The 14502-nt window shown below is 38.7% G+C and overlaps 1 protein-coding gene across 2 annotated transcripts in view; it reads left to right on the top strand.

Annotated features, from left to right (window-relative positions):
* Nucleotides 1–14502, top strand: part of Kdm1a (lysine demethylase 1A) — a 52055-nt gene that overhangs the window by 25581 nt on the left and 11972 nt on the right. For both annotated transcript variants that reach the window (XM_075945050.1, XM_075945048.1), the window contains 6 exons: nucleotides 2193–2326; nucleotides 3934–4012; nucleotides 4711–4803; nucleotides 5743–5849; nucleotides 7685–7766; nucleotides 9407–9501. In XM_075945050.1, the coding sequence (XP_075801165.1) occupies nucleotides 2193–2326; nucleotides 3934–4012; nucleotides 4711–4803; nucleotides 5743–5849; nucleotides 7685–7766; nucleotides 9407–9501 (590 nt within the window). The remainder of the gene's footprint in view (nucleotides 1–2192; nucleotides 2327–3933; nucleotides 4013–4710; nucleotides 4804–5742; nucleotides 5850–7684; nucleotides 7767–9406; nucleotides 9502–14502) is intronic.

The following is a 14502-nucleotide window of genomic DNA, read 5'->3' as shown; positions in this document are numbered from 1 at the left end:
TTCTTTAACTGCATTTGTATAGTAATTTTGATTTCTGATTTAGAGAATACTTGGAAATTTCCATGTCAAGTAAATAACTTAATTGTTACCTACACCTCAGATGCCCAAAGGTGTATGAGAATTTGTTTTGTTTTCTCTAAGAACACTTGCATCTTGGAACCAAATGTCATGAAATTTTGGGAAATTATTTTCCACAGAGTTTTTCCTGCCATCATTAAAAAATTATCCATTGTAGAAATGTTAAGTAATTGGTTACTTTTTAAGCATATAGGATATAATAGTATAGCTAAGAAAGAAAATTATTTTTAGCAGGCTAGAAAAGGTTGTATTGATGTTTTGTTTGGGTATGTGGTGGGGTTTTGCCATAGCCCAGGTTGGCCTTAAATCTAATGATCCTCATGTCTATGACACACATCACTGTGGTCAGCTGAGAAATGGAATTTAATGAAGATTTTAGAGAAATTGTTCATTTTCATGATAATAGTATACACATGGACTAGACAGTATTTGGTTCAAGTACTAAACAGTAATGAGTAGATAACTAACTGTTCATTATAAGAATTTAAGATATTTGGGGTTTGATTTTTGTTTGTTTGTTTTGTTGTTGTTGTTCAGTTGTTTTGGTTTTGGGGTAGCGGTCAGGGACATCAAAGCTGTATAATTTTAGAAAATTCTGCCCTGCTAACACTTCACCTCTACCGTCACCTCTTTCTCTTGTAATATCACGTGCCACCGGAAGCAGTGTAGTTCTTATTTTATCCCGTAGGGAACGTTTGTCCTGACAATCTTTGATTTTGGGTTGGAGTTAGTTAAATAGGATTGTTGGTTTTACTTAGTAATGTGCAACACATGATTTTTTTGCTCTTACCATCTAGTGGTAGATAGTGCTTCTTTCTGAGAACAACTGTTTTTAATGTGTAGCCTCTGTCAGCACTGGGCAGTTTTACTTGGCTTGTTTGTTAACTGTTAGTTTAAGTAGTGATTGTCATTTGAATGTCATTATGGAAACAGATCCCTTAGAGTAGTACAGTCTTCAAGTTAAATTTGTACCTGCTGTGTTTTTAATTCTAGTCTTTACTTCTAACTTCTTGTTTTAAGACCTTAAAATATTAAATATAGATATTTTTGTCTTGCTTTGCTTCCTACTATAGTACTTAACAATACTGAATTCAGAAACCGTTTCTTGTCCCTTTCCTGTTTTTGGAGTAGAAGCTGGTTGGGGATTGAACCTAGGGCTAGCTAGGCATGCGTACTACTCTTGAGCTGCACCCAGGCCTATCTGGCTGTTGAAATGCCAGGTTAGTGTTTTTAAGGTGTTAGAATTGTAACCTCAGGGTGTGCCTGGCCTTTCAGGAATCCCTTACAAAGATGAGTTTTCCTGCTAGCTTATAAAATATTTAGAAGTAAATTAAGATAATTTTAGAATAACTCACTTTGTGTGTAATGTATGAGCACACTCCGTCGTGTGTAAGCAGCACTTGTATAGAGTGAAGTAGTTCTAATGTTGCTGACAGAAAAAGTAAATTCTTGGCCTTCTTCTGACTTAACCATTATAGTTTGCTTAATTCTCTACTCTCTTGCCAACTCTCCATAATAGGGACTAATACATCCTGCTCTTGATGAGATTGTGTGTTTTTCTATTTTTGAGTTTTCAGCCTTTGACTTTCCGTTCCATGCTGCAATCTCAAATGAAGGCTTGTGACCACATTCTTCACTCCTTGCCTCTGTAGTGTACTTTCCTTTAACTTGTATTTTTCTTTAAATTTTATTGTATGTTATCTATGACGCTCATTTTAATTAGAATATAATTTAGTATTACCTGTTCAATGAATGAAAATGTTCTAAATGACTTGTTATAAAGTAATTCATTTTAAACTTTAAACTTTGAGATGTTAAGCTTGAAATAGTGCCTGAAATTTTAACCTTTGAGGCAAAATTTATTTAATTATTTTGTTTTTTTGAGACAGGGTTTCTCTGTAGCTTTAGAGGCTGTCCTGGAACTAGCTCTTGTAGACCAGGCTGGCCTCGATGAGGCAAAATTTAAAAAACAAAACACTTTTAAGGTAGTATCAGTCTATGAATTAGGCAGAGCTTTACAGATCCTCTTCAGGCAGAAGAGGAGTTAGAGATTTCATCTTCGCTGCTCTGTGCCCACTTGCACTGTTCTAGTGCTCCTCTGCTTCCTTTGCCAGGTGTGGAGGGTGCAGCTTTTCAAAGCAGACTTCCCCATGACCGGATGACCTCTCAGGAAGCAGCTTGTTTCCCAGACATCATTAGTGGGCCCCAGCAGACACAGAAGGTTTTTCTCTTCATCAGGAACCGCACAGTAAGTATCTATGCCTCCTTTTCTTTCATTTGGATTTTGAAAATTACCCATGACTTTTATAGGGAATACAGAAAACAAAAAAATAGGACAAAAAAGTTTTGTATTTTTTTTTATCCTGTATATAACCATTGCCAGAGGTAAATTGTTTTTCCTTTGGGTATTTAAGATTTATTTTTATTGTTTTTGATTTTGTGCATGTGTGCTTGTGTGCATATTTGCATGTCTGTGGAAGCTGGAGCTCTAGGCAGTTGTGAGCCGTCTGACATGAGTAGTTTTCATTTCTACACGTTGGGATTTTGTATGCATGCATTTTTTAGGATCCTTCTCATGCCTCATTAATATATTAAGAATATACATTGAAACATAATTTGTCTCAACCTTTTTTTTTTGGGGTGGGGTTGGGTGGGGAGAAGTGCTGGAGAAAGATCGACCCAAGTTAGTGCTGTAGTTTCTGGCTAGCAGTTGCTTTCTGCTGCAGTGATGGTGTCTATTCCTTGACTTTTGGCTACATCTGTCTACTGACTTGACAACTGAAGTAGAGCTCGGACCTGAGCTTTATTTATTTATCCTAGCTCAGGATGGAAAAAGGAAGGAGCTGAGGTCAAAGAGCTTGAGCCATGGGTATGGAGTGGTTGCATTCTTCTTTGATTGTAGCCACTTCAAGAAGTGGAGTGTCTATGTAGCGCTAGCCATATCCCTTTGTAATTGGTTTATTTTTATGTAACCAAATTAAATTCCTTGGTTAGGACTTAATTTACAGAACAGGAGTTTCTTTTTCTTTTTTTGTTTTTTAAAGCAGGATTTAAATATGATGGTATTCATCCTGCTGTGTATTTTGTAAATATTTGTATGTATATGTATGTGTATGCCTGTTCACTTTGAGAATTCCTGTTAAAGCTCACTGAGAACCATTGACTATACTATAATCATTTCATTCTTCAATCTGCAGGCTTTGAAATAATTCAGTGTTCCTATTTGCTTCTTAAACATACTATTCTCTTGACCTCAGGGTGTGTTTATTTTCTCCTGTATCTCTGCCATGTAGTCTGATGCTTTCCAACTGGCCATTATGTGAAGTCCTCTTGGTCCTTTTCCTCTAGGGGTCTTCTGTACCAGTCACTGCATTATCATACTGCAGACCTTACCTCCTCTGAGCTTCCTATCTTGTACCTCCTCTTGGTGGTCTTAGAATTAGACTCATGGTGTGGTCTATGTTTGGTTTTCATTGGGCCCCATTCACCAACTCATTTAGCTGTACAATCCTGAACTGAGGAATCATCACCGATACTTTTTGGCCCCTGAATGATTATAATGATTTTTATCTGCTTGGTATCTGGAATTACATAAACCCCAAGCTTAAATCCTAGCTGCTTCCTACTGGTTATTAGGCATCTTTCTTCTTTAGACCAAATAGTCTCCAGCTTCTATTGAAATTCACTAATTTGGTGCAGCTTTGTATCAAACAGTAGTTTCCTTGTCAGCATTGTAACCCTCGCTCTTTACATGAAAATAAGAAACTCATAGTTAAAGTCTTAAAAGGTGATCTTACAACTGATCAGGTGACGTGTCTGTGGGCATGTAATACAACTGATGTCATTTAAATATAGTTGCAGTTGTGGCTGGACAACCCAAAGATTCAACTGACATTTGAGGCTACTCTCCAACAGTTGGAAGCCCCTTACAACAGTAAGTACTGTGCTTGCTGGAGAAGCCCTTTAGGGGCCTTACAGCTTTATTTCATCTTGTGATGTACATAAATGACCTTTACAAAGTTCCATTTTTGTTTGTTTTCCTGATTTGTAGATTGTATTGATGCAGATTTCTAAATGCTTTTCCAGATCTATTACCTCACTTGGATATGTGGAATACTTTTGTACTTGATTGGCTAGTTACCTGATTATCTTTCTGTTTACCACCAACAAAGTCTTAGGAAGTTTTTGCTAAAATATATGAACATTGTTCATGCCTTGCAAAGGTTTGTTCTCTGTTTTATCTGTAATGTAATATCATTTTTAAAATGTCAGTTTAGTCAGGTATGTGAGCACATGCCTATGACCTAAGCACTCAGGAGGTGGAAGCAGGAGGATTAGTAGTTCAGGGAAAGCCTCAGCTATGTAGCAAATTTGAGACCAGCCCCAGCTTGAGATTCTGTCTCCAAACAGCAATTCATGGCCCTCCCTCCCAAATTTAATTTCTGTGTTGAAAATTTTGTACTATTTTATAGCCTAATAGTTCTGTGACTTAGTTTGCTAAAGGCATCCATCACATGATCAAGGGCCACATGAGTTGTGTGTAGTGTGACTTGACGTTGGTGAAAAAAGCATTAGAAGACATTCCTGTTTAAACTGTGGGAAATATAAACATGCTTTTCATTTGCTTCGCAGGTGACACTGTGCTGGTCCACCGCGTTCATAGCTACTTGGAGCGCCATGGGCTCATCAATTTTGGCATCTATAAGAGGATAAAACCCTTACCAAGTAAGGGTTCGTCCACCAAATGAACTAAGTGGTTTTTAGTAATACTTTTAGTCCTGTGTTTAGTATTCATGATACTGTGACATTTTACTTTTATTTATAAGGTCCCACTAGTGAAAATGTTCCCAATCTCATAAGTTAAATTTAAAATAAGGCAAATCAGCCGGGCGGTGGTGGCGCACGCCTTTAATCCCAGCACTTGGGAGACAGAGGCAGGCAGATCTCTGTGAGTTCGAGACCAGCCTGGTGTACAAGAGCTAGTTCCAGGACAGGCTCCAAAAAAACCACAGAGAAACCCTGTCTAGAAAAAAAACCAATAAATAAATAAATAAATAAATAAATAGGCAAATCTATATTTCCTTGGATTTCCTATTTGAAAAGGTCTTAGGAAAAGATTAATTTCTAATTTTTAAAAATTGGAATTAAAAAGCTGTTAGAAATGTGAGAGGGCCGTTGGGCACGCAGGAGTTTTGAGGCTTTCCTCCTGTGAGTCTTTTCTCTTCCTGAGTATTTGCCCTTTTCATGCTGTTTGAATAATGTCTGCCAGGTATCTAAGAGACAAAGATATTCTGAAAAGAATAGAAGAATTTTTCAGAAAGGAATACTAAGTTAAACAGAAGTAAACTCTTAAAGAGAATGGCTCACTAGTACAGTCGTGAGTGGGTGAACGGACCTTCCAGAGGTTAGACCACAGAATTTCACATTCCGGATTAATACAATTCAAGCTTGTATATTTGGTTATAAGCTTATAGTGTTGAATTAATTTTTACAAGTTTCAGACATTTGTTGTTTTCACAGTTTTTGCAGTTTGAAAGTAACTGAATTGTTTAAGACATTACGTTAAGAAACCAGATGTTTTCATGAGGGAGAAAATACGAACTCCAAACTACAACAAAATACTCTAATTTTTTTGTTGTTGTTCTTTTTTCCCCTCCTTTTTAGCTAAAAAGACAGGAAAGGTGATTATTATAGGTTCAGGTGTTTCCGGCTTAGCAGCAGCTCGACAGCTACAAAGTTTTGGAATGGATGTCACACTTCTGGAAGCCAGGGTAAGAGTTAGACTTGGGATTAGAGGCCTGACCTAATGGAAGCAGAAGGAGTACCTGTTGCAAATTAAAGAATTGGACAATTTGTGTTTATCAAAACTGATTTCTGTGGTGTAATAGAGTATCTTTGGATACTGCATAGTGGGTAAAGTTGCACCTGTAGCTTTTACTTACATCATGATTGTTTGGTGCTGGGAATCAAACTCATAGCCTTACACATAGTAGCTAAATAAATATTCTACCTTTGATCTAAGTTTAGGTAGAGAGAGTATTTTTGACAATAAGTCTTCAGAAAATGATCATTGTTTTTTTACCATTAGCACTCTTTGTCTTTTTCTCTGTTTTAAAATTTGTAATTATGTATTTTATGCATGTATCTGTGTGGATGTATGCACATGTGAATGCAGGTTCCTAAGGAATACAGAAGGCGGCATCAAATCTCCTGAATTGGATTACAGTTGGTTTTGAGTAATCCAGGGTGGGTGTTGGGAACTGAACTCAGGTCCTCTACAAGAGCATCCAGTACTCTTAACCATTAAGCTGTCCCCAGCCCCTAAAGTTAGCCTTTCAGTTTGAGGAGTTTATAAACTAACTTTTTGTAGACAACAATACCTTTTTGGTGATAAATTATATTGTTTGATAGACAGGGAAAAGGAATTATCTTAGGTAGACACAGTCTTTTAGAACATGGTAGAACCAAGAGAATTGGTTATATTCATTATTATGCCTGCATCTTGAAATGGAAATAGAAAGGGTTGTTGGCACATCTCTTCAGAAAGCTGTTATGAAAATGGTTTTCATAAATAATTTTTCATATTTTATCTTCCAGTGGCTTAAATATTTTTATTTAAAAATATGAATGAAACCTTACTTATTAGCAACCTAAACATTTTCAAAATTTTATAAAATCCTTAGAATAGTATATATTTTATTCAAAATTGCTTTTCATAAAGTGTAATTTTTTTTTACTTCTTAAATAGAGGTGGGGAAATAAAAATGCTTTCCCTGATACACTGTTATTTGAAAAATCTTTTAACATCAGAGAACTTTTTTGTGTACTCTGTATACTGTGCATTAAGAGTAAAGGAGTGCTTTATAGGCCATATGTAATTGTTCCCACATGGATTATATTTTAATTTGTAAGGTTTTGTTTTGCTTTTTTTTTGTTGTGTTTTTGAAGTTTTCAGAAAGTGCTTTGATACTTTCCATAATTTTATCATTATAGCTTAGTAAAGTTTTTCTATTCTCAAAACTTTAATTGCTAGACATAAGCCTAGGCCTGTTTAGGAGTAAAAGCTAAGTTAACAGTTTATGTTCAGTACACATGGTTCCTGGGCATCAGATTGCTTGGGAGAAGACATTTATCAGAGAAGTCATCCAGCAAGAGATCCAGTTACAACAGCCAGTGTACCTGTAGTCCAGACAACTTGGACTTATGTGAGCCCACCAATTTAAAACCAGCCAGTGACTGTAGTATAAGATGCAAGCATCAGAGCGTGGTGGTAGAAAGTTGATGTTTAGTGTTGGAATTTATAAGCATAGATTTCCACTGAATGGGCCTTGTGCATTCTGCACAGTTAGAACAGCTGGGCAGGTTGTGTAACCTTCCCGCTGTCAGCCTTATTTGATGTCACTTCTGACATTCATGCTGTTTCCACCTTTCTTTCCCTCACTTCAGGTTATAATTGGTTTGCGTTTTGTGCACATAGTGCTGTTTATTGATAAATATAAACTCAATGCATTTCTTCTTATAATTATGGAAAGAGTAAATCCTGGTGTACTGACTTATGTGGTTAAAATAGAGTAAATGACTATGGTTATTTGATTTCTAAAAACAGGACCGTGTAGGTGGACGAGTTGCTACATTTCGAAAAGGAAACTATGTAGCTGATCTTGGAGCCATGGTAGTAACAGGTCTTGGTAAGTAGTTCTAGTTTGATACTGCAATACACAATCTAAGACAGAGAGACCTTAAATTTAAACCAATAGTTAGTTTTATAATATACTGATTATGGTGTCGTGTTAGTTTTCTTCACCAGTAACACACCATAGACAGCCATAGGGAGACACCACAGAGAGTCATAGGGACACACCACAGACAGTTAGGGACACACTATAGTCAGTCATAAGGATACATCACAGTCAATCATAGGGACACACCGCAGACAGTGAATCATAATGAAAGAAATTGAGCCAGACTTGGTTGTACCCCTTTAATCCCAGCACTCAGGAAGCAGAGGCCGGTGGATCTCTGTGAGTTTGAGGCCAGCCTGCTCTACAAAGCAAGTTCCAGGACAGTGAGGGCTCTTATACAGAGAAACCCTGTCTCAAAAAACCAGAAACAAAAGAAAGTTTATTTTTTTTATAGTTGTGGTAGGCCAAAGAGACAATGATCTGATAGTCAGTCTTCTTGCGATAGCCTTGAGGTACTTTGGGTCACATGACAAGACACAAGGACTTTAGGTTTGTAGGTGCCTTTAGATTTCATCTTCTAAGTCTAGTAAGATTCAATCAAGGGACTCAAGCTTGTCTATCTTTTTGTTTGTTGGTTGGTTGGCTTTGGTTTTTTGAGACCTTGTTTCTCTTTGTAATCCAGCTGTCCTGGAACTTACTCTATAGACCAGGCAGGCCTTGAAGTGGGAATTAAACTCCAGGTTGAGTATATTCAATTATAGCAGGTCCTTAATCTCCTGTTAGTAGGAGGTAAATTGCCTAATATCCATTCTGAAGACTGAGAAATGTAAATTGTACATTTTTCCTTTGATATTGGGTATCTTTTTTTTTTAATTCAAAGAAATTAAGGAGAAAAAGACAAGTGAACAATGTTGTTTGGATCATTTCTAACATGACATTGTTTATAATGGCACAGCATTAGAAACCACTTTAGAAGATTAAATTGCTATACAGTAAAGCATGTATATCCACCAAGAATAAGGTAGCTCAATAGCATAACATCTTGTTTACAATGTATTCTAAGTTAAAACTTTAATAGAGTGGGTTATAATTTTTTATGTGAAGTCTGTAATGCTATACTCTTAAATCCCAGGATTTGTAATTAAAATGTTAATTTAGAGGATTATGAGTCATTTATTTAACATTTTGGGGTTCCGCTGTGTACTTCCGGCTATCCTGGAACTCATCTTGTAGACTAGGCTGGCCTTGAACTCACAGATAGATTTGCCTGCCTCTGCCCTCCAAGTACTGGGATTGAAGGTGTGAGCTTTAAAAAAAGAAGTTGTAATTGACATCCTGCGTTTTCAGCTGTTTCACTCATTTCTTTTGGTAAGGCTGCTGGGGATCCAGCTCAGTGCCCTGAACATGGGAGAAGACTACAAGCTCTAGTACTGAGCTTGGTCCTTAGCCCTTGCTTATTCTATGGGGTGTCTCAGTACATAACCTGAGCAGGACTTGAACACTCTATCCTCCTGCCTCAAAAGTGCCACAGCACTGGCGTAGGCCACTAAGGCTGGATGTACCATTTTTTATTTTGAGTAAAGAAATTTTGACTTTGAGGTTTTTCTTTTCAAGGATAGTCTAAATTTGTTTGAGTTTTCTTCTAGGAGGGAATCCCATGGCTGTTGTCAGCAAACAAGTAAATATGGAACTGGCCAAGATCAAGCAAAAATGCCCACTTTATGAAGCCAATGGACAAGCTGTAAGTTGATGACAAACAGAGCTTTTCAAAATTTCTTTTATTGATTTGGAAATAATTTCAGGGGACTCTGTTACTGAGCATGACGTGAATACACAGACTGAAACAGTTGGCATTTTCCTGGCTGTTTTCTTAATTCTGAGCTATAGAGGAAGGGATGATGTGCAAACTTAAATGTCTGCTTAGGCATTGTCTATAAGTGTTTACTGAAGGTTGGCCACGCACTTAATTGGCCCTGGCTACTTGTTTCAAGAGACTGTGGAGTTAAACCTAACTCTTCATACTTTTGTTCTGTGCTTCCATTGTGTGCTTCAGCTCTGTGTGCTCTGTCGCCTCACTTTGTGTGTACAGTTAGATGGGGGCTTCTGACAGAGCAGTGAGCAGCCAGATGGTGAGAATTGCCCAGAAGTAGAGGGTAGTTAAGGCCTAGGAGCTTCTTGTCCTTGGTTTGAGAGTATCAGGAACCTGGTGATTGGTCTGAGAAGTGTCAGTGGGTAAGCCATGGTCAGGCAGGCTTAGGCTGCTCTGACAGTTCTGATTTTGCAGGCATGAGTAAAATTCGGAAGTTTGTGTTTAGCAGAAGTTTGACCAACTTCCCTGTCAGGATAACAGTCCATTGTCTGAGAGAGACTGTAAGTAAGCATACTGTTAACTATGGTTTAGTTATTGTTACCAAAGGTAAGACTCTCTACTCTTTGAGGTTTTTGTGATGATCTCAAGGAATATCCTTATTATCCTAGGTACCTTGGGTTTTTATGGCTTGATGTTCAGGAAATGCTTTGGGTCAGATACACCAAAATGCCCAGATTTCTCCAGAGCTTAGGAGAAACACCTAACAAAATAAGCAGAGTAGAATGAGAGGTGGGATGTGGTAGAGGCTAACTTATTTGATATAAAGTTGAAAACTGTTCTCTACTTCATTCTAATGTTACTTTTTTGGAAGTAACTCCCCTCTAATTTTTATTATGGAAATTAAATTAAAAATATTACAAAAGAAGAATACTATAATGAACTCCCATTTTCTAGTTTGTTTAATTTGTCCTGTTTCTGCTTTGGAGAGAGAGGATCTGAAGAATCTATCACCAGAAGCCTATCAGCAACACTAGGTTGAGGCAGATTTGCTGAGGGTTGAGTCCTCCAGAAAGGTGTGTGGTAGTGGCTGGGGCAGTGTGAAAGGGGAGGGAGCACGTTTGTGAGGTGCAGGGTAAGACTTCAGCCTGGGGTTGTACATTGGGGCTGAGGAAGGTGAGTAGGTGCCAAGGTTTCTGAGAGAAGGATGAGCTCATCCTGGTGAGGCAAGAAGACAAGTTCCACTGTCGGGCTGCCTTGCTGTAGAGGTGCCGGGAGGAGAGTTTGGAGCAGGGAAGTGACAGGATGAGATAGGTGTTTGAGGGCAGTAGCAGGAAAGAGCCTGGCTGGGGTAAGGAAACAAGGCAGCAATAGTAAAGAGATACCCGGAGAAGTGCTTTAGTGTTAGACAAGCTTTTTTGTGACTGGCTCCTGAGCCTCCTACTTGAGCCACCCAAGTGCTGAGACAACAGGCCTGTGCTATGCAGCACAGCTTAGCTGACATTTTTGTTTGCTATGTTTGGGATGCGACCCAGGCCCTCAGGCTTGTAGCAGTTGCTCTGTCATTGACCCTTAGTGCTCAGTGCTCTGCCTTTTGTGAGTTTGTTTGTTACTGGCACTTGATTTTTATGCAACACATGGTTTTTAAACCTGTGTTCTAAAATAGAATACCTACTAGCAAGTTCTCCCTAAGCCTGGTCACCAATCTCTCCTGTCACAGTATAGGATAAGATAAGCAGCTTGCATAAGGGCACAAGTATGTGCTGCTGTCTTATAGAAGGTTGCTTATTATGTTCCAACTTCAGCTCCCTATCTGAGAACCAGCCCTTTTGGTGAGCATTTGATAGTTTAAACAAGAGATATGGGAGTTTGTTTTTTTTTTTGGACCCAATTTTGTGGTTTTTTTTTTTAAGATTTTTTATTTTTATGTGTAGGGGTGTTTGCCTGTATGTATGTCTATGCACACAGTGTGTTTCTGTTGCCCATGGAGGTCAGAAGAGGGTGTTGGATCCCCTCTTATTGTAATTACAGATGGTTGTGAACTACCACCTGGGTTCTTCACAAAAAAAGCAACAAGTGCTCTTAACTTCTGAGCCATCTCTCCAGCCCAGGGTGTGTTTTTTTCCTCTCAGTCAATGTATTTGTATTTGGTGCTATACCCAAGTGATGATTCTTTAGGCATTTTAGTTTTGGAAAGAGCTTTTCTTCCTTTTGCCTTATAGAAAAAGCCGGGTTAATGTCTCTTTTCTGACCAGTAGTATATAGTTCAGTGAGAATGTGGAACTGTTGACTTGTAGACTAGCTTTTCACTTAAAGGACAGATACAGGGAGCCTTGTTTATATGCTTATAAATACAAATGAGGGCTTTGTGGTTTTAGAAATATAAAGAATTAAGTGAGTAGTAGTTATTTTCTCATTTTGCAGAATGGAAAACTGTGACTCCCCTTATTTCCCTAAAGCCACTGTGGTCAATACCTGAGAAGCAGTTTGTTGCTTGGAGTTCTAGCTCAGATTCCCATGCTTGTTCTGTACACCTGCCTGATTTCTCAGAAGATGATAGACGGGGCAGGGCAAGGGTGTGCAGCACCATGATCGCCTGTGTGATTATTTCTGCTTTAAAATAGCTCCCTTAGGCTGTGAGTGGTAGCACACACCTTTAATCCTGGCACTCAGAGCCAGGTAGATCTATGAGTTCAAGCCAGGTTTACATAGCAAGTTTCAGGACAGACAAGGCTACATAATAGAAAGACCCTGTCTCTAAACAAAACAAAAATCTAAAATAGTTTTCCTCGGAGCCAGCAAGGCCCACCTAGAGTAGAGATTACTCAGCCATTGAGATTCCTAGATTTTAAGAAATTCCATTTCTTAAAAATGAGATTCTATGTTCTTTGTGTACAACTTCAATCAAAATTGGCCCAGCACAGTGTCAGTCCTGTAATTCCAGCTGCTTCAGAGGCTGAGACAGAAAGATCCTAAGTTCAAGACCAGTCTAGGCAATTGAAGTAGATCCTGTCTCAAAATAAAAAGACAGGGATGTATTTAGCCCAATGGTCTAGGGTTCAGTCCTTAGTACCACAAAGGAGGGTAACAATTTGATGGTTCTGTTGCTAGTACATAGGGACTAATTCTACCATGTTCTATAAGGCAGGAGATACTCAAAGTTATGGATATCACCGGACATGGTGGCACATGCCTTTAATCCCAGAACTTAAGGGGCAGATTCAGGTGGAACTTTGTGAGTTTAAGTCCAGCCTGGTGTACAGAACAAGTTCCAGGACAGCCAGGACTGCAAAGAGAAACTATCTTGAAAAACCAAAATTTAAGAGAGAGGGGTGGGGAGGGGTGGGGAGAGGAGGGCGTTATGTTTGCTTAAGAACACAGCTCCATACCCAGCCACTTTTTGCTATAAGAAGAAAAAGTAATAGGTGGTGTTTGTTACTATTTACTTTTTGTATCTGTGTGTGTACGTGTCTGGGTGTGAGTGTACATACGAGGTTGTGTTGTCTCCCACTCTCACTCTCCATGGTATTTTTGAGACAGGATCTCTCCCAGAACCTGGAGCTCACTGACTGAGCTGTTTTAGCTGGCCAGCAAGCCCTAGGGATTGTCCTGTCTCTGCCTCCCCTGAACTGGATTATGTTTTTATGTGAATTCTGGGACTCTGAACTCAGGTCCTCCATTTGTGTGACAGGCACTTCCCAAACTTAAGCAGCTTATCTCCCTAGCACCTGTTAAACTATTAAAACATAATGACAATGATCTCTAAGCTAGCTCACTATTCTCTGTGGTCCTACATGGGCAGCTAGACTGTTGAGCTTCTGTGTTTGCCTTGACAGTGAAAGTTTTAATTGTTGGATATATAAAATAGAGCATTTGTAATTGGCCTTTTAACAATGAATTCAATATCTTAATACATTACAAACACATTTGGGTTTTCCCTGAACAATACTGGTTTGCCAGTGGACACGTATGCTGTTTACCATCTTCCATATACTCATTTCCAATTGAAATGTTAAAATTAATGGAGAACAGCCCGACTTCAGCACTTCCCCCTGGTTGCACTGGCAACATTAGCATCACTGTAATTGCTCACCTGGGCAGAAATGGATGGGCCTGGTTGCTGACTGCCTCACATAATCTCATAGCTGAGCTTTGGGTCTAAGTGGGTACTGGGCATACAGTCTTGTTATCCGGTGTCAGTCAGATGTGGCAGTACTCCTTTGGTTTGAGTTTTATTTGTTTGATTTTGTTGTTACTGTTCTGTGTTTTCTGTTCTTTGAGTTTTGTTTTTGTTAATCGCTGCTTTTTCACCACCACACCCCCTGCCTTTTTTAAATTACCCCACCCCCTGGCCATTTCTATGCCTTGACTTTCCCATTTTGGTCTCTGTACAGTCTGTTCCTTATTTCTCCAGCGGTTGCAGCTTCTAAGCTAACAGAATGCTTCTGTCATGCTGTGTGTTTAAAGCCTTGATTTTACTGCTGTCATACAAAACTAAACTTGACGTGGCTGTTGGGCTGTTATTTACAGTTTATTTCTCCCTCTGCTGCACTGGTTAAAAGGACACTGTCAAGGTATTTTTTCATAATTTTTCAAATCATTTTCTTCACTGTTTACAGTAACCCATTAAAAGCTTAACACTTAAATCTTTTCCTTTCAATGATCCTCTCCATCACACATTCACACTGGTTTGTTGTTGTAGAGTTGCGCCTATATGTTGGGATGGTGCTGTTTGAGTTTTTGTCATTGAAAGCGCATGTAAAACATCAGTTTTTTTTGTGGGGAGTGTGGGTGGGAAAGGGGGAAGTGTAATGAATGAAGCAGGCTGCTCAGAAATATAGAGGGAAGAAACAAAAGGTCAATTTGGTCCCTCTAACCTTGACAGTGTCCCTTTAAATATTTCTCTACCACCACCCTAGACCCAGTTACTGAACC

Source organism: Microtus pennsylvanicus, chromosome 13 (assembly GCF_037038515.1).
Source record: "Microtus pennsylvanicus isolate mMicPen1 chromosome 13, mMicPen1.hap1, whole genome shotgun sequence".
NCBI lineage: Eukaryota > Metazoa > Chordata > Mammalia > Rodentia > Cricetidae > Microtus > Microtus pennsylvanicus.
This window is presented reverse-complemented; position numbering and strand designations above follow the sequence as displayed.